General features: G+C 34.7%; 3 protein-coding genes across 5 annotated transcripts; 2 read left to right on the top strand and 1 right to left on the bottom strand.

Annotated features, from left to right (window-relative positions):
• The first annotated feature begins 2,071 nt into the window (after positions 1-2,071).
• LOC129900620 (uncharacterized) lies at positions 2,072-6,471 on the top strand. The gene is made up of 7 exons (XM_055975632.1): positions 2,072-2,500; positions 2,611-2,673; positions 3,427-3,563; positions 3,985-4,022; positions 4,125-4,170; positions 5,238-5,402; positions 6,046-6,471. Exons 1-7 carry the CDS (start codon positions 2,124-2,126, stop codon positions 6,222-6,224), a joined length of 1,005 nt encoding a protein of 334 aa, XP_055831607.1. The 5' UTR covers positions 2,072-2,123; the 3' UTR covers positions 6,225-6,471.
• Positions 6,472-10,786: 4,315 nt separating this feature from the next.
• Positions 10,787-15,422, top strand: LOC129899032 (protein MANNAN SYNTHESIS-RELATED 1-like). 2 transcript variants are annotated; one of them, XM_055973784.1, is made up of 6 exons: positions 10,787-11,159; positions 11,773-11,881; positions 11,981-12,048; positions 13,024-13,109; positions 14,083-14,662; positions 14,832-15,422. In XM_055973784.1, the coding sequence occupies exons 1-6, from the start codon at positions 11,064-11,066 to the stop codon at positions 15,108-15,110; spliced, it is 1,218 nt and encodes a 405-aa protein (XP_055829759.1). In that variant the 5' UTR covers positions 10,787-11,063; the 3' UTR covers positions 15,111-15,422. The 2 variants fall into 2 exon arrangements, with proteins under 2 accessions (XP_055829759.1, XP_055829758.1); XM_055973783.1 differs by having other exon boundaries at positions 10,789-11,159; positions 11,978-12,048.
• Positions 15,423-15,842: 420 nt separating this feature from the next.
• On the bottom strand, positions 15,843-24,453 carry LOC129899151 (metal tolerance protein C4). 2 transcript variants are annotated; one of them, XM_055973982.1, is made up of 13 exons: positions 23,846-24,453; positions 23,687-23,741; positions 20,736-20,868; positions 20,583-20,638; positions 20,117-20,231; positions 19,965-20,022; positions 19,734-19,852; positions 19,538-19,657; positions 18,716-18,817; positions 18,568-18,640; positions 18,422-18,489; positions 16,707-16,767; positions 15,843-16,631 (listed from the first exon to the last, which is right to left on the bottom strand). In XM_055973982.1, exons 1-13 carry the CDS (start codon positions 24,150-24,152, stop codon positions 16,507-16,509), a joined length of 1,392 nt encoding a protein of 463 aa, XP_055829957.1. In that variant the 5' UTR covers positions 24,153-24,453; the 3' UTR covers positions 15,843-16,506. The 2 variants fall into 2 exon arrangements, with proteins under 2 accessions (XP_055829957.1, XP_055829958.1); XM_055973983.1 differs by lacking the exon at positions 19,538-19,657.
• Positions 24,454-24,663: the final 210 nt, after the last annotated feature.

Below are 24,663 nucleotides of genomic sequence, written 5' to 3'. Positions count from 1 at the left end.
TGAAAAACGATGGACATTTTCAAACCAAGAAATTATTGCTCTCGGCTCAGTTAGAAGATTACTGTTTAGAGAACAACTCCGCCAGGAATCCAACAAAATTAATTATATGAAGAATCTCCGTGTAATTTGCCATATGAACATAAAACCCTAGATTTGTAAATGCCGCCTATTAATCACTCAAAAGATAACCCGAAGACAACCGATTTGCAAGTTTAATTCATTTACAACTCCCTGCAAAGAAATGCCCATCACTGATAATAGCATCCGAAGAATAGTAATAAAGCAATTACAGAAACATTAACATAAATTGATACACAAAATAAGGGGAAACCAAAGATCTGAACTTAGTTTCCTAATCGAAAGGGGAAAAAGGAGACAGAGAGGTCGCTTACTGGGTTTCTGAGGCTTGCCATCAGCCCATTTGGAGATGGTGTAATGAACCTTCTCACGGCTCAAAGCTTCGGACTTGTAAGGCTCCTTAAGGCAGTTTCTGACCAGGTTGGCGCATAGGTTTGAGTATGTTATGTAAGTCATCCCTGCCGACCTCCAAAACGGTGCAGCTGCGTTAGAAGCCATTTGTTTGCTGCTTTTACTTTCTCTTTCTGAATCGCTCGTGCTCTTTCTCTCTCTCGGCTGTGTTTTGTAGTCACGGATGAGATGAGTACCTGCGCACAATACCTGTCAATATAAGGAAATGGGCCAAATTTTTACTTTTATACTCCCTCTATACCATCTCATGGGTTACTTTTCGCTTTTTTTTTTTAGAGTTAACAATTTAATTTTGACACTAAATTTGAATATGAAATTTTAAAAAAATTTAAAATAAATTTATATATTTGAAAACTATGCAGATAATAGTATACGTCACAATGATTATTAATACTATTGATTTTTCTTTGTAGTAGAACGATAAGATTAGTACAACAAAAAAAATTATAATTCTGCTAGTGTTCTAAATTTGACGGTAATAATAATGTGGCATACTCGAAAGTCTAGAAATGCTTGAAGGTTTAATAACTAACTAACTGACCCTCTAGATATAGTGGCGGAAGTTTTATTTGAATATAATGAATATCTTGATATAATGATTGAGTATTTTTAAAATGGTAATTTTCAAGAGAATTATTTGTTGATGCAAAGTTACAATTTGAATCAAAGAAGGCAGGCGTTGGGAAGCTTATTGTCACGGACTTAGACTTTCACTAAGATCTAAGACTTTTTGGCTAGATCGCTAAGGGAATGCTAGATTATAAGAAAGACAAGAGAACTTTTATGAAGAAGGTTTTGTATATTGCTTTGGAAGATTTCTTGTTGCTTTATTGATGTACAAATGAATGACCCCTTCTATTTATTCTAATTCCTAGGAGCTAAAGTGCAAATAATAATTTCTATACAAGTCTCTCTATATTTACAAATAAGTCATCTATCTATAATACTCTACACAACTAGAAGGTTCTAAGAATTTTTCATGCAAATTCATGTCTTTAGAACTTTCCACTATGGACTAACATTTTTTCTATGTAAGGCTTCCACATGGACAACTTTGTGCCATGTGGCACTTACGTGTCGCTTATGTGGCGTGATGACGTGGTGAGTCGTCATACTATGATTGCTAAAGCGTTTGCAATAAGAAAATTGGTAAAAAGAACAATATAACATGGATGGAGGAAACTATGTCTTTTGTGATGCGAAAGATATAATAGATATATTGAAGAAAAACGTGAATACTACTTTGAATATGGATGTTGTTTCTAAAGATATTTGAAATATGTCTATATATCTAGAGCATATTATGTTTGTATATACATATATTCCTAGAAGGTTTAATGTTATAACTCATAACGTAGCCAAGTTTTCAATTTTTTTATTATCTTTAGAGGGTTTGATGTTGAAACTCATAAGTCATAACGTAGCTAAATTTTCAACTTTTTTGTCGCCTGAATTTTCTTTAGGAAAGAATATTCCAAAATTGAATTAACAGATGATAATTTCTGTTGAAAAAAAAAAAAGAAGGTCCATAACAAGTAAAATTAAGAGTGAAAAATAAGATAAAAGGCAATACGTATGTTACAAATGTAACACTTTTTGAATGTCTTTCACTGCGCTAAACTTGGGCATTAACAATGCAGTATCCTCAGGCAGCAGCTGCCCCAGAGAAGGCGTTCGCCCTTAGCCTCGCGGTCTTCTCCCCAAAAATAATCACTTGCCAAATTCGGCAGCCAGCTTTCCATTTCTGTTCCACAAAGTTTGGCTCAGCTCTTCCGTCCGGCACTTTGAGGTCTCTGTCAATTTCGCTTCTGGCAAACCACAGCGCCGCCGTACGAGCAAGTTCGTCTTCATTCTCCAGCTCTGCCTCACCGTGGGATGAAAAACCCTACCAAGTGTTACCGAATGGCAAGATAGTGTACTTGGACGAACAGGATGTAGTCACCTTCCTCGACCCTCCCATGGAGCTTATTCCTTTGGACCCATCTTCTTATAATCCCGCTTCTTATCTCTGGTGAATCTCTATTACTGACTTGTTTTGATAGTCGATTAGTAGATTTGATGCATAGTAGCAATTAAAGAATTATTTAGTCTCATTAATCTTGTTATTTGTTGTGTGATTAGGAAGAAAATTGAGGATATTCCAGAGGAAAGGAGGCACAGGCTGTTGTCCTTGCTTAACCCAAGGTCTTTCTGTTACTTGGTTTCCTTACTTCTTTTGCCTTTATGACTTGTGCTTCATGAAGCAGAGAGTATTCCCTCTGTCCCTTTTGTATGATTGGACTGAGAGTATGAAGTTTAATAGGATAGAATGACTTATATACTATATTGATAAGAGTAGAAGATAGTATTACGTTAATAGGCAAGGTGACACCAGTGTCATAAGGAAAACTACATTTTGGTTAAATTTGAATGATTTTGAATTCTTGAAAGAAGTGAGAGTTTATTCTATGAAACATTTGATTAGAGGAAAGTAAACGTTAGCTGTATAAATTGGAGGGACTATTGGCTTTTCTTTACTGCGTTCATGGTTAGACATTTTGAGATATTACTCCCCTGCTATCTAAACCCTCTGGCCATCCTTTTGCGTTGTGATCTATGGCTATTATAAATTTATGATAAAGACTTGCTTTTATGGATTTTATTAGCTAGTAGAATCATAGAATACCTACTGTGATGAAGTTGACAATTGCTTAAAGTGGGGAGGATCTTCAACTATAAGCAACAGCATGATTATCGCCTCCTCCCCCCACCAAGAATCTTGCTATGTTCATTACATATCTTTACATCTCAAACATATCATTATGTTCACACTTCAAGAGATTTATGTCTTTTTTAAAGATAACCCATCCTAGGGGTAGTCAGCTTTTGTAACATAACATAGCACACAATTGTTAGTGCTACAGTAGCTCCTCATATCCTTAATTTAACTTCAAGCAGGTTGATATCACAAGCCTGGGGGATAGCTGGCACACGGTACGATAATCAAAAACTGGTAGAGAAAAGTGCATCTAGCTTGCTAGCAACTGGAAATACTGATACAGTTGCTGAATTTTGGAAGTGCCGAACGAGCGGAGGTTACTTATCTTGATTTTTGTCATTTCATGATCCAAATAGTTCTATGCTCCGATTTATGTTTCTAATAATACTGGACCATGATAAAATGCTGTCCAGGTTTAGCCAAGATTGGTGGTCTGGTCTTTCTTCTATTTGCCCTTAGCATATGATGTTTCAAGCAATAAGATGAACCAGATTTTGAAAGTCACAATGTACTCTAGAGGGATTTTGACTGATAATTCACATATTTGATTTGGGGTGAGGGTAGTCATAGAGGGAGAGTCTGATGGTTGTGCTATATGATCTTTAGATCCTTGATGCAACCTGTCCTACTTCTCTAACGGGGCCTGTATTCCACTTGCTGTTAATAACATACCAGTGTATGTCATTTTCAATTCAATATTCAGTGAATGATTTTAAGATACTTCGAAATGTCAACAGGGCCACTGCAGATTGCCTGGTTAAATTTCTTCAAAAAGGTTATACCCCTTAACTGGTGTCTTTTGGACTGATTTTTGGAGGTATTCTACTCTGGTAATTTGGTGCTAATACTTGAGTTCATGAACTAATTTTTATGCCAGGTTGTATTTCGCACTGGTGATGGGAAGGCATACGGACGACTCATTAGTAAGTTAATTAAGAGCTATCTTCAGCTATACGCCAACAACATTTTGTTTTGAATTATTTTTCTCCAGAGAAAGTTCTATGTTTCAAGCTTTTTTCATTTTGTTACTCTGTAGTAATCTTGAGAATTCTTTTGCATTTTGTTACTCAGTAGTAATGTTGAGAATTCTTTTGCAGTTTGTTACTTGCCTGTTTACATGTCGAGTATTATGCTCTCTTGGAAATGCTGCTTTATTATTATGAAGACAGCAATCTCAGAAATATGATACTCCCTCTGCTTTAAATTACGTATTTTACTTTCCATTTTAGTCCATTTGGAAATGATGCCACTTTCTATATTTAGTAACTCTTTCATTCCAACATCCCATGTGACGTGTTTAAGACCACAAGATTCAATTGGTATTTTGGTACATTACTCACGTATTTAGGGTGTGTGTTCAGTATGAAGGAAAATGTTTTCTAAGAAAATAAGTGGATTTCTTACTTATTATCTTGTGTTTGGTATGTAAGCAAAAAACTTTGTTCTAAAAGCATTTGTATATACTCTAGACAAATATTATGGGAGGTGGAGTAGGGGTAAGTTGTGAGGTGGTTGGGATGAGGGCTATGGGGTGAAGATGAGGTATGTTTGTCTGTGGAAAGGGCAGAATCAATAGAAAATGCCGCTTGTGGAACTTGTTTTCTCTACTTGCACTAGGGAATTCATTTTCCTCATTTTTAAGGAACTTGTTTTCTTGGAGAAAATATTTTCCAAAAATCTTCACCAACTGAACATGAGAAATCAGAAAACATTTTACCAAACACACCCTTAGTTTAGGACCACAAGATTAAAAAATCTTCCTTACTTTCTTAAATTTTGTGCCTCAGTCAAATTGTCAAACCAAGTCACATAAAATGAAAATGGAAGGAGTATATGTCTGATAACGGTCAGGAACAATATATTAGATTTAGGCAACATACAATAATCAGCTTATTAGGTTCCATACTAACCATTGATTAAATAATGATATGATTGCTGCACAATTGATTTGCTTAGTATATTTTCTTAACCAATCATCCACATTATGCAGGCGAATCAGTTTTCTCTGGGCTCTCAAAGTCATTTTATCCTTTGTACTTTACGCATAGTGAACTCAAAGAAGTAATGTCTACAGAAGAGCCTTGTGATTTAGCATATGAATTCAAAGATGGAATCTTGGATCTCCCTGATTTTCCTCATGGTTTCCCCAAGCCAGGTGAGAGTTATTGCATCAGACTTCAGGCTTCTTGTTGAACAGGGTTAGAGAGCTTCTCATGCAAACCACATATTGCCCAATAGCCCCATATGCAGTTTGTGTTTTATTGTTATTTTCTTGCACTTCAGTGGCCTATCTAGCTTAGCCATTCTTGAACAATTGTTTCCCTACTGATTTACATATCCTGAAATACCAGGCTTGGTAGTGAGTCCTATAGTTGTTTGGATTTCATTTTCTTTGTATTGCCAAGTTGGCTAGTTCAAAACCTTATCTAGTCAGTTCCTGGCAGGGAAAACTTCGTAGACCCTATGATCCCACTATGTTCTCTATGTCATGGATATTACCAATAAAAATCTTATGCATGAAGTTTCTGTGTAGGTCAACCTTAGAGACCTTTAAATGCTCCTCTTGCTTTCACTGTCATCTCTGACTGTCAGCTACCAAATCTACTAGTGCTTCTGTTTTTCTTCCAATTCCCATAGAAAATAAAAAGGGGGGGGGGGGGTTGAGATGCTGTAGGTTTCTTACTCGATTAGATTGTTAAATGTTGCTACTAAAGAAATACAATACGTGCAGAGTTTTCTTTGTTGTTTCGTTTAGTGCAGTTTATTACTTACCTAATTGAGGTGTTCTAACATCTCAGCGGAGCATCCATGGCCATTTAACGATGAGATAGTCATATATATACGTCATGCGGGCCCGGGAGTGATGGTAGGACAAGCCTGGCAAGAAGGAAAAGCATTACAACAAGTGCCTAAAAAGCTGTGCAGTGAAATCTTGATGGTGAAAGAGTATTTATCTTCTCAGCCTCAATCAGGCTAGTTAGTTGTTCATTGTGTCAACTCTTTTGTTATCTGTTACCAGCTCTTGGTATGTAAGTTTTACAAGTGTACATATTGTCATTTCTAGGCTCATTTCTTCCTAATTGCCATTTCTCGATAATATTTGGTTTGGTTTGATTTTGTTCAAAAAAAACAAAGAAATACTTGGGCATTTAGGAGTATTGTGATTGCGTGCAAGGAATTTTGTTATTAATTTTAACAACATACCCAGTAGTGTGATTCTACAAGTGGGATTTGGGAAGGGTCGAATGTACACAGATCTGTCTTTTGTGGGGTAGAGAGGTTGTTTTCGATAATCCTTTCTCGAAAGAAAAGAGAAGAATTTGAAGCATGGTAGCACAAAAATATGACAACAAAATAACATGATACAATGATTATGGATTTCATCATTAATTTCTTTTGTATCAACCTGGAAAAAAAATCACAAGAAAAAACAAACCATCTTATTATATTTTGTATATTTAGATGTCTAATTGTTCCAAAGGAATCATCTTATTTGTACTTCAATGAAATTATATCCTCTCTTTTTTTCTTCAAAATATAATTTTCTTACACTGCACTCTTCTCACTATTTGTATATAAAAAAGTTGACGATAAAACTCACTTTTACAATATAGTGATTTTCACAACTAGTTTTATGTCTACTTTTCAAACAAATGGAAGAAACATTGAAGCTAGAACGAAAAAAGCATATAACAAGAATTTTAGTTGTAATCTACTATATTTGAAAATGTGATGGATTTGATTGATTTTAAGAAAGGACATTCCCACATTCTTGGAAGAACAGATAAAGTATGTGATGTAACTAGAAGATTTTTCTTTTTTTCTTTTTTTTTCAAATATAGATTAGAGTAAAATGAAGAAGAAAAGAGTATGAACAAGAAATATCTGTAGTTATTCAATCAAAGGAATAATTGCTGGGAGTGAAACTAAAGTAATAATATGTGTCTTTGTTAAGTCCCATATTGGTGGAATGAGGAAATTATGATTTTTTTTATGTGAATTTGGACCAAAAAAAATTGTGAATTAATTTTTAAAATGTGAAAATTAATTTTAAATAAAAATCAAAATATAATTTAGAAAAAATTATCTAATTACACTCCCTTATTTACCATATTTTTCATTACTCTCATCCATTTCAAAGAATTACAAAAATCTCTTCTTTCCATCCGGATACATTAATTCAGTATTCTAGATACATTAATTCTGGCTCATAAATTATCTCTATGTTCAATGTATCATGTTTTAAATATTACCTGTTGATACATAAAACTCCAATTAATGTATCCGGATTACTCTAAATTAATATATCCGAATTACTAAATTAATGTATCTGGATTACCATGATTTCAAGGAATTTTTGTAAATTAAAAAATAAAAAAAAATAATAACTAACCCTTTATATTATGTGATTTATATAAGTTATATTAAAATATATTTCGCTAGATATTGGACCGTCCAAATATATCGATAGGTGTTGAAGACCGAATAAGTCCGCACACCTAACCTTTTCAATGAGGCAGCCAATCGACCTCACTCAACAACCGTTGCCTTGTTTTCTGTCCTCTTTTATAAGTATTCTCTTTTCTTTGTCCAAAAAATAGATAGATATATTATTTGTCTTAATCTTTTAAAAATAATTATTTCAAATTATTAGTTATTTTAAAAAATTTAAGATAATTTTTTTTTTATTTGTCTTTAATATTAGCAATTGTTTTAAAATAGTCCAAACACTTCAATAGAGTAAATATTTAATGAAGAGACCATATTTTACGACAAAAATAAGGGCAAAATTATCGAAAAAATCCTTTTTAATTAAGTTTTTTAAAAAGATATGTGTTAGTATGGCATTTTAATATTTTATTAAATTACAATTTTACATTGCCACATTTTCTTTTGTTTCTAGCCATTGACAGTGATGTCATCTAATGTCATCTTTATTCTATTTTGCATTAGTGCATATATTGCTCAATTCATTATGTTTTTTCTAAACATAATTATCTCTAGTAAGTGGTGCACTAAATAATAATTTCTTTTAACATAATTATCACTCGTAAGTGGTGCACTAAATGATAGTTTCTTTTAACATAATTATCACTAGTAAATAGTGCACTAAATGTTAATGATGACATTCTATTATTTTTTTCATCTTTTGAATGCTTTCCTCTCCAATAAATAGAAAGGTCTTCTTTGTTTTGAAATGCAAGAAACATTGAGTTCTTATTAGTTGAAGGAAGGTGTTCTTTTTTGTGGATCTTTAAATTCAACTCTTGTCCAGAGTTTGTTGAGTTACACTTTGTGATAAGATTGTTGTATCCTGGAGGGGACAATTTAAGAGGACTAGTGCTGAATCGGTGAAAAGATTTGCTGCAGTGGCCTTGAATCTCTTTAAAGAGAGCGAGATATCCGCGCCTCAGCCAAGAAATGAATTTATTTTCTTCATTTTATTTTTCAACTGTAATTTGTAATCTTGTAATTTCATCAACAATATGTAAAGGAGAAATACAATAGATAATTTGAGACGAATGAATATTTCTCCTTTCACCGTCTCTTTCTACATATATATTTATTTTAATTTCTATACAATAATTGTACGATTACTAAAATTTTCAATTATCGAACGTCGGAGATGACGTGCAACTCTGGTGGATAGATGTTGTTTGGTTTGTTCCTGAAGAATCTAATCAAACACATAATTTGCAGAATCACTGAATATTGTTTCACTAGTCTAACAGTGTAATCACATACTGATACAAACTACACCATATAAAGCCACAGTCTATAATCACGTATCTGTTACAGTTATTCGCTTTTCGTAGAAGAAATCTTCATAAGAATCTTCACTTGAAACTTTACAAGAATTGGAGAAGGAAGAAGGAGAAAAAACAGAATAAGTGTATGCTCTTTTTAATTTGCAAAAAATGAAAAGATACCTTGATTTTTTCTGTGAAACCCCTTTTTATAATGCTAAAGAGACACAACTATTTAAATAGTTGTGTTTTTTTCTTTATATTTATTAATATATATATATATATATATATATATATATATATATATATTTATATATATATCTTTAATCTCTCATGAATTCGAATTGACCCACACGACTGTCCCGTCCAATCTCCTTCAGTTCCACGTTACATGACATTGTTAGAATTTAAATTACATTTTTATCATAATGTTGTTGCACATGTACTTTTTAAATATTCTTAATTTAACAAGTTGTAGTTATGTAAAATGTATTTTAAAAAGATTGATAAATCGACATCCAAATTGAGACAAAAAAGTTCTTTTTTTTTAAAAGAATTGTAATCTAAAATAAATACGACTAATTGGCTATAAATCATTGACAAGGTAATAGTAGATTCAACCATTATTATAAAGCTATTGGACATTATGATTTCACAATGCGTCATCATTAATAAAAATGAAAATAAAAAATTAAATTATTTCTAAATATAAAATATTACATTATTTTTTTTGGAGATATTAAAAAGAAAAGTGTTTACATTAAATTGGGATTGTGAGAGTATTAATAATTTGTCTAAAGAATGACTAGCAAGGAATGCCAAAGTAAGCAGATCTAGGTTCTTTAATTTTATTTTTGAGCAATATGTACTTATTTAAATTAAATAAAAAATTATTACTATAAAACACAATATTTGTAAAAAAAAAAATCAAAGAAAAAAAGCAGCAATACCTATAGTCTGATGATTTTCCCCCCTTACATTTCCATAATATATGCTCAAAATTAGTATTCCTTTGGTTTCAATTTGTGTGACATTATTATTATTTTTTTGGTCTCAAAAAAATGTCATTTTTTATTTGACAATTATTTAATGGCATTATCTTCATTTTATTTTTATTGGATTTCACTTAACACTTTAACGTGAAAAAAAGTCAATTAAAAGTAAGTGCGATTTGGTAATATAACAAAATCTTTTCTTATTTCTTAAATTTGTATCTGATCAAACAGTCTCACACAAATTAGGATGGAAGGAGTATTAAAAAAAGTATCGAAAACACCTTCTGAACTTGGCGCAAATTATTAATTTCATCCTTAAACTATTAACATGCTTAAAAACATTCATCTACTTGACTAAGTAAATTTAGATACACCCCCAATATGCCGCAGGACATAGCAAGTAGTTTTAAACTCTTATAGGAACATGCGATTCTTAATAAAAAGCCGAGGAAGTGTTGAAAACACTCCTAAACTTGACGAGAAATTAAGGATGTATTTCACCAATAGTGCAAGATTGAGATGTATTTAAATTCAATTAGCCAAGCAAAGAAGTATTTTTAAAATTGTCACTAGTTCAAATATAAAAAAAACTAATAATTGCCGAATTTAAAGTGTCTTTAATACTTAGCTCTTGATAATAATAATAATAATTTTGGACCGGAAAGATAACGGCGTTGTGTTTAGGCGCTGAATCGTTTTCAAAAGAAGTGTCGGTGGTAGAAAAATGGACGTCAACAAATAAAAATAAAAATAAAAATGGAGCGCCACTCTGTCTGTCTGTCTGTCTGTCCGTCCTTGTCCCATTTGGCCCTAAATTAATCCAACTTGTTAAATTACAACAAATAACACTACTACACTTGCTGCTAATTCTACTTTATTACTATAAGTAGCGATTTGTCGCGCCGGATTTTTAGTTTTTTCTTGCTTCTAAGTTCTAATAATTCATTTTATATATAAAACTCCCACGTTTACACTGTAAGTTGCTGCTCCATGTTGCTCTGTGCACACTTTACCTTCAACTTCTTCTTCCATATTTGATTCCTTGTGAACAGAGCTTTTGTGGATCCGTGAGAAATGGCAGTGGATCCGAGACAAATTGTTGCTGGTGTTCTTACTGTTACTATGTTTGTAATGCTCGGCAACATGATCACGAGGGATCACTTTTATCCAGTAATTCCTCTCATATTCATGCTCTAACTATTTGATTTTTGAGTTCATTTGATGTTATGCTCCTTTTGGTTCCGGTTGATTTGTATATCTCCATTAGTGGCCTTTCCAACTGCATTATTACACTTGCTGCTGCTCTTCATTTTTGTCGATTGATGCTTTGTTGAGATATTTGTTCTGCTGCTGCTGCTTTAGATTTTACTCCGGCGCTGATCCTAATTCTATCATGTTTCTGGATTTCATTATATTGTTGGAAATGAATCTAGTCACGCAGTATTTAACTTGTTTTGTAAAGCTCGCCAGATATGAGATAGCACAACACTTTATAGTATTTTCTATCAACAAAAAATCTCACCAGCTTCCAGCGGGCAGTTGTAGCAAACTTTCGCAGCTGTTACCAAGTAGACTTCATAGTTTCCTGAAAGATCCCGTGTTGTTTGGCTTAGCCTTAGCTAAAAAGATTTATCTTATTAATTTCTGCATATGGAGATTCTATATGATTATGCCAAAAACACAGATAAAACAGTGTCTACTGTCAACATTTGATTATGTGATATTCTTTGTGTAATTGTTTGGACATTTCTGATTTTGTTTGGCCCTTTTCCTCTCGATGAAGGTGGATTCTGATATATCTATCCATAGCACCAGTAAGCAGAGCCTGGGAACTGGCCCTTGGATAAAGGATGGTGCATCCCTAAAGCCTTGTTGGACTAAGCCAGTTCTTCGTGAGTGATTTAATAACCTTGAACTATTAAGGTTATGTTTTACTAAATTTATTTCAAGCATCTTGTAAATCCCTTATTCGATCATTTTCCCAACAGAAGAAGCTGACCAATCACAAGGATTTGTTACCTTCTCACTCACTAATGGTCCTGAATATCATATCTCTCAGGTATCTTACTAGTCTTAGATCTTGAGTTTATCAAATAGCAGTATGTAGGTGGATAACTACCTGAAATTTACTTAACAAACTAATTGCAAATAGTCAAGCAATTGTTTGCTGCAAATGGTAACTACCAGTTTGCTTTTGATATTATCTGTGCTGTACATAATTTACTAATGCTAGGATGATCCATGAAGACGTTCAACTGCAGGAGTCACCACCATTCTATCTCCTACTCAAGTGTTGAAAACTGTAAAAGGAGCACAACAATGTTGCATTTAATGTTTTTGCAAAAACCTTATAAAGCTATAGTATATGAGGCACGACTAGCTATTATAAGTGGAAAAATCACATTGGACATTAATTTTCTTGCTTTTTTGTGTACGTTTACACTTGAAATATGTTCCTTTTCACTCTATGGGTATCCGTAATCGTCTAAGATTACTTGTCCAACTTACATCTTTTGTTGGTCTGTTTGCTTCTGAAATGACCGTGTGCATAAGGTGCTCTAGCTTCCAGGCCATTCAAATATTTCAAGTGGTCATATGAATTGCATTTATTTCTTCTCTGTAGGGGTGCTAAGCAGCATAGTTACTTTGATGGGTCTTTCTTTAATCCATATTTGATGTTCATTCTTCTTGGTTGAGATGTGGTTTATCACTGTGACTACAGTTTCTGTCTCCAATCACATTTCTTTATGCCAATATGCAGTGCGTAGGGGTTGGAATTTGGATGGGATAGGAACTGAACTTTAAGCCACTACTTGATATTGCTGTATTCCTTATATCATGGTTATTTCTCTATTGGCTTGGAGGAATACTTGGCACCTTCTTATATTACATCCTTACTTTGCCTTTCTGTTTATGCTGCCAGCAAAGTGCAGATTCTTGTAAATGTTATAGGATGAGTTAGACTTAAACAGAATTGCGTCTATGTTTGTCTTCTCTTCTATTGTCTTATTCTGTGTGGCAACTGGCATGTTAGATTGCTGATGCAGTTATAGTAGCGAGGTATCTGCGTGCAACTCTTGTAATCCCAGACATCAGAGGGAGCAAACCTGGGGATAAGAGGTCAGTGTTCTCTATGCGTTTTCCCTATCTCTTGTTATTTTTGCAGAGTTTTAATGTTGTTTCAAATGAGAACTATTTAAGGAATTTAATCAGTATTTGACATTCATAAAGGTTACTTGAATTATTCTCTGTATAAACCCTTGGAACATCACATTTCTTGTGCCTGATGTGCCCAGATGGAAACTAAGCTCTCACTCATGAGCCAAGATACTGCATGCATTTCTATGGGCAGAATCTTCTTTATTTATATTCTTACATCTTCCTTATTTTCATTTTCACTCCATTCCCAGTTTGGAAGGGCCTTTAGCCGAGGGTCGATCGGAAACAACCTCTCTACCTCTGAGGTAGGGTGAGGTTAACATACACTCTACCCTCCCAAGACCCACTTTGTGGAACTACATTGGGTATGTTGTTGTTGTCCCATTTTGGAAGAGCTTATCAATGTCCAATTAAAAGAGATCCTGCACATGGCACAAAGCTCTGCCCAGTGTTTTCTCGTCTTCTACTGTTCCTTTTCTCTTTCTTGGCTCATATGATAATTATTTGTCCTTAATTTTTGTTTTTTCTTATTTATGTGACTGTGTTGCCTTTGCTTTAGAAAAGCTCGCGCCTTAATTATGTTTAAAGACCTAGCAGACACTTGACACTTTTCTACATTCTTTTGCCTCCGATAACTGTAATTTGGTGGTTGAGTCCTGAAGCAGACATTGGCTATGATTTTCATGAGCCATTCCTTGGAGAAGTTTCTTTCTGCAGAACTATAACCTTGGGAAGCTGGAAATTATAGAGTTGTAAAAGCTGGAATTATATTAAGCTTGCCGAATATTTGAAGAGCTCTTTCAAAATCTAAAGGCTTTTCAGTACTGCTGATCATCTGAGAATTTTTGTTGTTTTCTAGTTCTCATATCATCTAAGTCCACACTTTAAGTCACCCAAAGTTTGAAGATTCAATAAGGCCTTTTGTGACTTTCAGGAACTTTGAAGACATCTATGATGTTGAACACTTTGTGAGAAGCCTAGATGGTGTGGTAAAAGTAGCAAAAACTCAGCCTGCTGAAGTCTCAGCAAGAAGTCTTGCTGTCGTGAAGGTCCCAAATAGGGTTTCTGAAGATTATATTGCTGAAAACATTGAGCCAGTTTTCACATCTAAAGGAAATATAAGGCTGGCAACATACTTTCCTTCAGTGAACATGAAAAAAATGAAAGAGAAGAGTAATATCGACTCAATTGCATGTATGGCGATGTTTGGAACTCTAGAGCTTCAACCAGAAGTTAACGAAGTAGTTGAGTCCATGGTGGAGCGCTTAAGAACTTTGAGTGCAAAGTCAAAGGGACAGTTCATTGCAGTGGATCTGAGGATTGATATATTGGAGAAAAAGAGTTGCCAAGGCGACAATGCACTTAAATCAAAGAGCTGCTATGGTCCAGAGGAGATTGGTATGTTCTTGAGAAAAGTTGGTTTCAACAAGGATACGACTCTATATCTGACTCAATCAAGGTGGGATAGCAGCCTTAATGCATTAAAGGATCTCTTTCCTAAAACATATACAAAGGTCTGGTTTCTTTACTATTGTATTTACTGTTTTACAATATTTTGCCTTACTGTCATAGATTTTAGATTATAAGTTTCGATGTTATGTTTAGGAAGTACAAGAATCTTTATGCTTCCATGTGTTCTTTTAATTTTTGTTTTATCTTACTCCTCCGAAAACACAACTGCAGGAAAGCATAATGCCTATTGACAAGAAGGCAAAATTTCTCGACTCAGAATCTTCAGAACTGGAGAAAGTAATCGACTTCTACATGTGTTCTGAGAGCGATGTTTTCGTACCAGCAATCTCAGGTCTCTTTTATGCCAATGTCGCTGGTAAGAGAATCGCTTCTGGAAAGACACAGATACTTGTTCCAGCTGATATTCCTGGCTCTTCTGCAGCTTTAACAGATTACATATCCCATTATGTCTCAAAGAAGAACCACTTTGCCTATTCATGTTTCTGCTAGCTCGCTGTGAGAAAGACTGAGAACGCAGATGGTTGAGATGGGATTTCTTCTATGTATTCCTTGCACACTATTTGTAAGACACAGAGGTTTGGTTCATCCAATCAAGCCTACATTTATAGAGGTCTTGGTGGAAAAGATCAGGCCCCAAATAGTCGAATGTTGAATTTAGCATTTGTAGAACAGATTCTTTTACATGTCAGTAGAGCTATTGAACAAGAACTCTTGGCGCTTTGAATATTTTGTTATGATTGTTGTCAACTCCATTCCAATTAATGGAGTGTTCCCTTATATATATAGTGCAATTAAATAGAATATGACCTAAAATTTACGCTCTGCCACCATTTACTATATTGACAAGCTTATAGAAAGAATAACAGATCCAATTTTCTCAATTGTTTTCAAGTTTTTGTCATGCTCATGGCTTAGTACTTTAGATTGTTGGAACTTGTATTAAATCTAAACATCAAGCTTTGCCTTTTTGCAAAAGTTAAAGAAAATAAGAAAAAAATTAGCACTCTTTGAAAATAATTTGACCTTGTAGCTTTTTCCTTCATTGGCCTTACGTGGAGGCACTTAACGAATATAGGAACATATCCCTTCTCTTTATCATCGATTACTTTTTGAGCAGATTAAGAGGATAAGAAAATATAGGAAAAGAATTGACTATCTACCTTCTTTGATGATAAATATTAGCCCCATTAAGCAGTTTGCAGAAGGAATACAACTCACCACTATGTTTTAGGAGGAACGATCTGATCTGAACCAACCATCCATAATTTTTTTGACAATCGAGAAATCTCAGAGTACCAGAGCACCATGGTTTGAAACTAATGGAAAATGAGCCTGTCATTTCACCATTCTCCACTTACGAGGTGTTTGTGAGCAGGGTTCAAACCGGTAACATGCATTTAACTCACATATCACAAATTGCACTCTTATCACTAGACAATCTTAACCAACCATACTGGAAGGCTCAATTTTTCCTTTTTTTGAATTATCACTTGTCTGATGTCTCTAATGTTCATACATTAAATGCTAACACTTGAGAGTAATAACCAGGAACCATTCTTTACGCTGCTTATAATGGGCATCAAATCTCTCCAAGGTGCCTTTCATATGTCAGTGAATTGCTTTGCACTTGCACAACCATAGCCGGAAATGATTAAAAGTTTCTGTTCTATACTCGCAAGAAAAAAGACAAGCCGAGGATCATTATCCCCTACACTGAAATGACAAATTCTTCAAACAAGTTCGACGCAGCTGTAGGTGTAGAGAAAGCTTCTTCGGGAGCATCCAAGCTCAATGATATTCCCAGAATGCATCAATTGCGTATCCCATTTTGTTATAATTTGAGCAAATAGTTTATGTATAGCTCAGTATTTATCAAGTTATATACTCATGGGGATGGTCCAATTGGATTATGGGCCTCAATGTCCACATGCCTAATGCCTGGAACTATTTCCTGGATTTCCTTCTCTAGCCGATCAACTTCACTCCCTAGTGCTGTGACAACTTCCTCACCTGCCAAGAAAGAAGAGAAAGTTCATAGCATTTCACAGGTGCAATTCACAATCATACATTCAAAGTTAGGCATACCATAGATTGACATCATTTTCAGTAATGCTGCATCATCCTTCTGCTCTGAAGCCTCCCGAAACTAATTATGAAAAGAGAAAATAACTGGTTATTACACATCAATAATGCTTGTAGAGAAATAATATTTACGGTCTTTATATTTCAAGCTGAAGTTATGCTAATTCAAAAAATATGGCATCAATGTTCAGCAAAATCAAATAGAGATGAGGTAACCGAACTTCAACAATGTATTAGCAAGAAATGAACAATTAGCCAAGCAGATACTACATCACTTCAACAAAAAAGCAAAAAAGTAAGGTCAAGAAACTTGCAAATTGTCCTACATCAATGAAGCAATATATCTTAACTCTGTCCAGGTTTTCATGTCAAGGACAGATAGAATATTAAATTAAAATCCTCGGCAAAAATTAATTGCTAAACCTGTAGCTGTAAGCATATGGTTGGAACCCTATTTGTTAAACATGTGTAAGTGTTAAATATCTTGATGGAACTCTATGCTGCACATGTATAATCAAATAGTTCAGATTTTCTTGGATAGAAATAAACAACTTAAACCAAAAGGTTTATTATGGATGGAAGAAAATTCATCCGTAATATCAGTCACATGCTAGGTCAGCTTAGCAGAATTGCAGAAGATACCACAAATCCAGAATGTAGATATTTGATCCAAAATCATGTAGTTAAGAAAATATGTGCTCTTTTATCAGGTAATTACATGACTACATAAAAGTATGCGACTCGCCCTCAAGGACAGTAGGCTTTAAAGAATCTTGCAGATGTTGATCAACTGTAAGTTAAAAACTAAAGGAAAGATGAACAGCTGAGGGTACGGGAGGCCGTTGCTTGAACTATGAAGCACAAACACACAGACATGATGCAGAACATACAACTTAGCACTATCCATCCATCTTCTTTTACCAAAATAATTTCGATCTTTTTATATTAGGATGTCCCAAAATATGCAACATATTTCTTTAGATAATAATATCCAACAATTCTGCAAGTTTCAAAACTTAAACTCATCTAATATTTAAAATTTCAATCATGATTTTGTTTTTCACTACACCAGCTTCTCCAAAACTTTAATTTTGTAAGAGAAGGTTCTCTGTTCTCCAGAACTTCAAATTGTTCTACAGCTACCAATAAACTAACTTAAAACTGATCTAATAGTTAAAATTTTCATCAATGATTTTATTTTTCACTACACAACTCCTCCAAAACTTCAAAATTGTTCTGCAACTACGAATAAACTATGCAAGTCAAATCAACCATGCCAACTCAAAGAATTTTACACAAACCAGGACAGACTAATGTATTACGTGTGTTGCAAGCAAGTGAACATGTTTGTATTTCATATTATTAATATGATGAATCCTTATTTTTTATAAACACATCAGATTCACCTGGTACACTCACTTGTTTTTTCATTTTGGCTTTATCCTATATTTTATTGTATTCTAAGAATTTATGTTGATTTTTTAATTACATCTTCCTAAAGAAGTCATCTTGAGAAACATCAATGTAGCGCCGAAGACTTGTCACCAGATTAGCATGGTAAAGAAGTATCAAATGTCTTCTATTTTAGGAAAGGTGGACTTTTCAATCCATTGATGTTGTCAGCTATTGAAATGCAAAAAGGGGATGCATTTTTTCCTCCCTAACCCCAATGAGGGTGTAGTGGAAAAATTAAGAAGTTTGCATGCGAAACTAATAACCTGTTTAGCCCACTCTTCACGTCCAGCTCTCTCTAGATAATTTTGAACCAGCACTACGCCATTGAAGTCTGCAATATAAAGCAACATATTATAAGGTGTACCTTAAAGAAATTGAAGAATACAAATGAAGAACCAGATCCCATCACCTATCTCAGCCTTAAACCTAAAGAACCCAGGCCCAATCACCTCACTTTTGCAATCATAAATGGAATCAACAACCTGTAGCAAGTACAGTTTGGATGGTTTAGTTAGGCAAAGAGGCTAGCAGAGAAGAGCGATCCAGAAACAACATACTGGATCATTTTTCAGGAACTGTAGAACCCTGTCCATGTCATTGTCATCAATTGCTCTACCAATCAACGCATGGCGATTCCTCTGAATCAGAAATATAGCAACCTGCATTTCAAATTGCATTGTTACACAATAATCCTCCGCTTTTTCAAAACTTAAGTTTGAGATGACAGGTAAAGAATATGCTCCATCCATCCTCTCCCGCTCCAAAAAGAGGCAGTGGAAAACATAAAGGCATCAAACACTTAATACTGACAACAAAGTTTAGTCATCCATGTCATCAGTCACTGTACCAATCACAATAAGATCACACAAAGTGCATCACTAACTCTGGAAAGCATTTTGTGAGATGAGTCTTCAAATTTCACTTTCCTCAGTCAACATCTCTCTTATATGCTAATTCACAGTCACCCCAGTTACTCCGACGCCAGCCTTAACTTCAGAATCAAGATACAAGAGCTCAGAAAAACAACAACTACTTGATCCCTATCTAGCTACAATTGGCTATATGAATCATCATAAAAGAAAAGAGATTGACATCCAACAGCCCCTTGTCCTTTCCATCCGGAGGTGGCGTTGATCCAGCTAACGAGCAACTGCTTCGTCATCTATCATGCTGCATTTTGATCCATTTTCTCATACTCAATAATTTATTTCATTCATGAACTTGATTTCTTAAGAAAGCATCATTACATTCATGTGCGATATCATCATTCCAATAATGAACTCGAACTTTGGAATTATGCTGACACACACTGAGAATACATACAGATTACAATGCCTGAATTTCAGGACAAGTTTAAGGTTTAGCATCACATCACATACCATTCCTAGAAGGTTGCCCACTATAATGGAACCAATGGGATCATATATTGGATTTCCAGTGGCATTTACAGCAACCAGTGATGCGGCAGCAATGGCTAGGCCTGTAACTGCAGCACCATCCTACAAATTGAACATCACATTACACATCACTGACAAAGAGATCATGAGTAGGAGCTCAAGAAAGCATGTTGATCACCTCCGTCATGACAGCTACAGCTGTAGGATCATGACCACGCCAAATGTAATCTCTCACTGTCATTCCTTCAGCAGCAGCTCCTTTTCTGACAGCTTGAATAGCCACAACGAGAGAAATACCTAAAAGAAATCCAGGGTCCGGAAAGAATATATATAGAGTGAGATAAGGGGTAGAAAACATAAAAGGAACAAACATTCTAGCTATTTATTTTTATTAGAGAAGAATTCATACCCTCTATAATGAATGACCCACCAATCACCAGTGCTGCATATCCAATATTTGTAGGTTGCTGAAACAAATACATAGGAAGAAAAAGTTCTAGTTGATGTGAATGCACAGTATTCAATAACATATGATGGATCCCTGCAGTTCAATTAAAGTACCTCAGAAGTCCACAAGTTTTGTACTCCATGAACTATAGTAGCACCACAACCAAGACAAAAGATACCAACAGCAGATATCAAAGACCATACAAATCTCTCCTTGGAGTAGCCGTATCTGAAATGATAAAAGTAAGTTCAACAAGTTAATCAGCCTCTAAGCCTCGGAAACACATGTCACCAGATAAAAAGAAACTTTTCCACTACATTGGTGTAAGATCGAATCGAACATTATGTGTTTGATTTATTGTTGTTAAAGCTTTGGCCAGACATGTATATTTGAAAAACAAATATTTTGTATGCTACAGCTGCACATTCACCAAATCAGTGGTAAATATTGTCACTTTGCAATGCAAGAAAATAGTGTTATATACACAGATTTTAAGTGTGCTCTATTCAAATACAACAGATTAAAAAGGAGGGGGGGGGGGGGGGAGCATGTCTGCAATGTCAAGGTGTCGGGACTTACGGGTGGAGAGCATCTGGTGCACGTCTAGAGCTACTTAAACCATAAGCAAGAAGCGCCTACAAAGCGAGCAATCAAGATTTGTTTGATTCATGAAATATTCAAGATGGAACTTGGCTCATACCAGGCCATGTTAGTTTTAAAAATGAGCAATACCTGATTTGCAAAATCCGTAACTGAATGCACCACTTCAGCCAGCATGACATGGCTGGAACTGACAAACCAGACCCCAAACTTCAGGGAGAAGACAAGAAAATTGCACCATAAAGCTGTTGTGACTGCTCGCTGTCTATGGAAATTAAAAAAAGAAAAGAAATTACATGGAGACATAATATAGAGATTCATAGTTTTAGCTAAGAAATATCTTCCCTTTTTAATCAACATAGGTTGTCACGATTGTACGGGATAAGGTTTTGATGTAAACATTTTAATCTAGAGAAACTATTAATAGCTTTGATACTGAAGTCATTTTCCACCACACAATGGAAACACTACTATGTCCGACCAAATGGAGTCCAAATGAAGCAAACATGTCGAAATCCATTTGATGTTATTGAGCGCAACCTGATTGAATATGGAATTATCACCTCCCTGAGCAACACCTTCGAATGATGATTAAATTACTTGCAATAAGATAACTGAGTTCCAGTGGAACATAGTAGAGAGTACCATAGTGGTTGTGTCAAAAATCCCAAAGTAAGTATTCTTTAGGAATATCAATTGCATAAATCTTGTCCTATGCATGTCAAAATATACAATTTAACTTAAATGTTCTGTTAATAAGGTGACGCTGATAACTCATCTTCATGTAATTTTACACATCAATATTTCTTCTAAAATGGTGATGTTTGGACTAACTTGTGCTGATCTCGACTAATGTGCTTGTCAACTAGTTATAGTTCACAAGCACAGGTTTCAGATTATCCTGCCCAGAAGGGTTGGGAGCATGAGCTTACAGTCCAGTGTTATTATTTTTTTTTGAGAAATATCTTACAGTCCAGCGTTACTTGTCGCTTAAACAAAAGAAACAATGCGAAGCAAGGGGATAATTGATTCATGAGTGAAGCCATGCACTTTAAAGAAGCCTTTACTTCAAACAATGGTGCACAAAGTGATTTTAACTAGAGTTGGTTGCTTCTTTGAATCTCAACTTTCAAGAGTTGGACTAATATGTTGTATATTGGATGCTGAAATTAGTTTTTTTTATTCTTCTTCTTTTCCTACCAGCCAGAATTCTTGACCCAGTGGTGCAGAGAGGACTCCCTAACCAATATGAACAAGAAAGGCCAGTGACGCTGAAATTATTGCTTTTGGTGTGTATGGTCAGAAAGGAACAACAGATGTTTTGAAGGTTATCCACTCCAAATCACTCCCTCAAGGCTAGATGTCTATTGTATCTATATAGTTGGCATAATCTTGCACCCATAGATTCCCCGGAGAACTTTTGAACTTTGTTACCTCCTTGGTAATAGTTTAGTCTTTTTTGTAATTGAGCTAATGAAGTTTTTTCATCTTCCTAACTTTTAGTATCCTGCATCTTCTTGATGCCAACAATGAAATTACTTATTACTTCATAAAAAAAATATTAGTTACTTTAATTGTAATGCAATTTTTATTGTACAGTTGTACTAATACATAGATGTTTGATATTTTTAAATTCCTCACAAATTGTGTGTTTCACTTCTCATTTTTTACTTTTAGATACATCAGTGTTATATAAGTCCATCATTTCGTTGGCACCCAATGGGGTGGCCTAGTGGTCAATGAAGTGGTTGAGAGCCATGAGGTCTTAGGTTCAAATCCCAACGGAGACAAAAAACACTAGGTGATTCTTCTTATATGTCCTAGCCTTGGTGAACAAAGTTATCCAATAACTGTTACTGGTGGGAGGTGACAGGTATTCCGTGGAATTAGTTGAGGTGTGCGAAAGCTGGCCCGCACACCACGGTCATCATATAAAAACAAATCCATCATCTCGTTGTATAAAGAGATGAAGTGATTTGAAAAGAAGCTATCACTTCATGAGTCTTGGTCATGCGCTACAAAGAAACACGCAAAGTGATCCAAACAAAAAGATGTTGGTTCTTAAAATTTATGTTTTTGAAATAGTAAGGTATAATATTATAATATAAGAACACAAAGAGGATGCTTGAAATCTGTACACAAATCTCAACTTTGAGGAGTTGGATTAGAATTGTCATTAGATATTGATACTAGTTATCTTAATAGCAAGTTGATTATCATGATACCAAATTAATAGATGTATAATTTTTTTGAATTATCTATTAACTGTAAGCTTTACTTCAAATAAGCAAGTTTTTAACTTCTCTTTTTCTGCTTCAAACCCCATGAAAGTTGTCGCTTTTTCATTTCTCTTTTGGCTTCAAGAAGCATTGAGAAACACAGATTTACATTGTGTTGTAGTTAGAATTCAAACCCGAGATCTCCGGATTGTTACTATTATAACCTCAACAAATCAACTATCCCAATGGGAACGCAAGTATACATACTTGTATCATGTATTTTCCTATTGGCCACATGAACCCAAAATTTGGCTAAAGAAAACTCATGCTTATCACTCTTAAGATGATGTCTTCAATGGGTAAAGTTAAAACAACTTTTTTCAATTTAATTTAAGAAAACTTAGCTACTATACAAGATATCCTTAATGTTTCCTCTGGTTGTTTTACTTTTCATATTTCAACATGTTCATGTTTGGTCATTCATGTATTCCAACCCAGTGACAATTCTTCTTCTATCTAATGAACTCCAAAATCGAGCAAAAGACCACATCCCGAATTAATAGGTATAAAACTCATGTTTAGCCATTCATATATTCCAACAAAGCGACAATTGGTCTTTTATCTAATGAACTCCAAAACCAAGCAAAAAGACCACATCCTGAATTAATAAGGAGAAAGTTAGAAAGTTACCTTTCCCCTTACACTACGTGAAGGGATATAGAATGATGATGAGGGATTTGTTATGCTAACAACATAATAAGGTTAAATTTGCAGATTTCTAAGAAACAGCAAGGCTATTTATTCAATTGTGTCTAAAAAGGAAACAAAAGGAGCATCATATATGAGGAGAACAACACACGTTACCCATGATCATCCACCACCTCTATCGTCTTTATCTTCTTAGCTCTAGTAATCAAACCTGCAAAGAGCAATTTTCTAAAACACAACACATAGTGAACTCTATTTGTTGAACTATATGTTTCTCCGGAATTGGTATCCGAGTAATGATGAAAGGACACTCACCGCGGCTGAGGAACAGGTGACTACTATTTCTGGAAATCGAAGACGATAACACATTTCGCGAAGAATTAACCGAGAATATACTGCGCAGTGCGAATGAAGGCCCCTGACCTCCCCTGAAGTTTGAGCACGGATTGCATTGAAATCTATGATAAGCATCGAAATGAGATTTAGTTTCTTCTTGAATATCGGATGAACAAGTGTGAAAAGCATCAAAATCAAATTTATCGAGGGCTGCAGAGAGGGAATAAGAGCCTTGATAACGATGGCGATAGCAGCGAAGAGCAGAGAGAACGCGAGGAGTAGGCATCAATGCGTGAAAACAGAACTCCAGAAAAGTAGTTTTGGCACTTCACCAAGGCTTTAGGGTTTTGAAGTTCTACAATGAATGTGAGCTCCAAAACTCATTGCAGTGAAATGGAGTTGCAGAAGGGTAGGCATTCAATGGTGGATTCGGAAAGTCCCCTCAAGAGATTCTCCATGGGTAAAGAAGAAGCATATTCCTTAAAAGCTTCGTCCCCTTCACAAATTATGTTTGGGCTGTTGGACTCAGCCGTCAATGGACCATCCCAATAGTCTTTGGGTCATTGCACAAATTTTCTTAAATTATCCTTGCACATTGAAATTGAAATATAGAAACTACTTCTTGCTCCTTATAAATTTATATATACTATTCTCTCGTATCATAATATAATACAAATTATGTCTAGTTATGCCACTAGATACAAAAGTTTAATTTAATCTTTAAGTTTTTTGTCTAGCAAAATTATATCCTAAAAATTTTACACAACTTATAATGTATAACTTCATATAAAACTTAT

This window comes from Solanum dulcamara, chromosome 8, assembly GCF_947179165.1.
Source record: "Solanum dulcamara chromosome 8, daSolDulc1.2, whole genome shotgun sequence".
In the NCBI taxonomy this organism is placed as follows: Eukaryota; Viridiplantae; Streptophyta; class Magnoliopsida; order Solanales; family Solanaceae; genus Solanum; species Solanum dulcamara.
Note: the sequence above shows the minus strand (reverse complement) of the source record. Positions and strands in the feature narration are given on the sequence as shown.

Bases quoted from the DNA above. Each gene is read 5' to 3' on its own strand.
- LOC129899032 (XM_055973783.1), top strand. From the start codon at position 11,064: ATGGCAGTGGATCCGAGACAAATTGTTGCTGGTGTTCTTACTGTTACT. The intron at 11,160-11,772 runs GTAATTCCTCTC...CTCTCGATGAAG, and splicing joins CGAGGGATCACTTTTATCCA to GTGGATTCTGATATATCTAT. The intron at 14,663-14,831 runs GTCTGGTTTCTT...ACACAACTGCAG, and splicing joins TTCCTAAAACATATACAAAG to GAAAGCATAATGCCTATTGA.
- LOC129899151 (XM_055973982.1), bottom strand. From the start codon at position 24,152: ATGCCTACTCCTCGCGTTCTCTCTGCTCTTCGCTGCTATCGCCATCGT. The intron at 20,869-23,686 runs GTAACGTGTGTT...TAATTTCCATAG, and splicing joins GAGGTGGTGGATGATCATGG to ACAGCGAGCAGTCACAACAG. The intron at 20,639-20,735 runs GTATTGCTCATT...CTCGCTTTGTAG, and splicing joins TTACGGATTTTGCAAATCAG to GCGCTTCTTGCTTATGGTTT.
- LOC129900620 (XM_055975632.1), top strand. From the start codon at position 2,124: ATGCAGTATCCTCAGGCAGCAGCTGCCCCAGAGAAGGCGTTCGCCCTT. The intron at 2,501-2,610 runs GTGAATCTCTAT...TTGTGTGATTAG, and splicing joins AATCCCGCTTCTTATCTCTG to GAAGAAAATTGAGGATATTC. The intron at 4,171-5,237 runs GTAAGTTAATTA...CACATTATGCAG, and splicing joins GGCATACGGACGACTCATTA to GCGAATCAGTTTTCTCTGGG.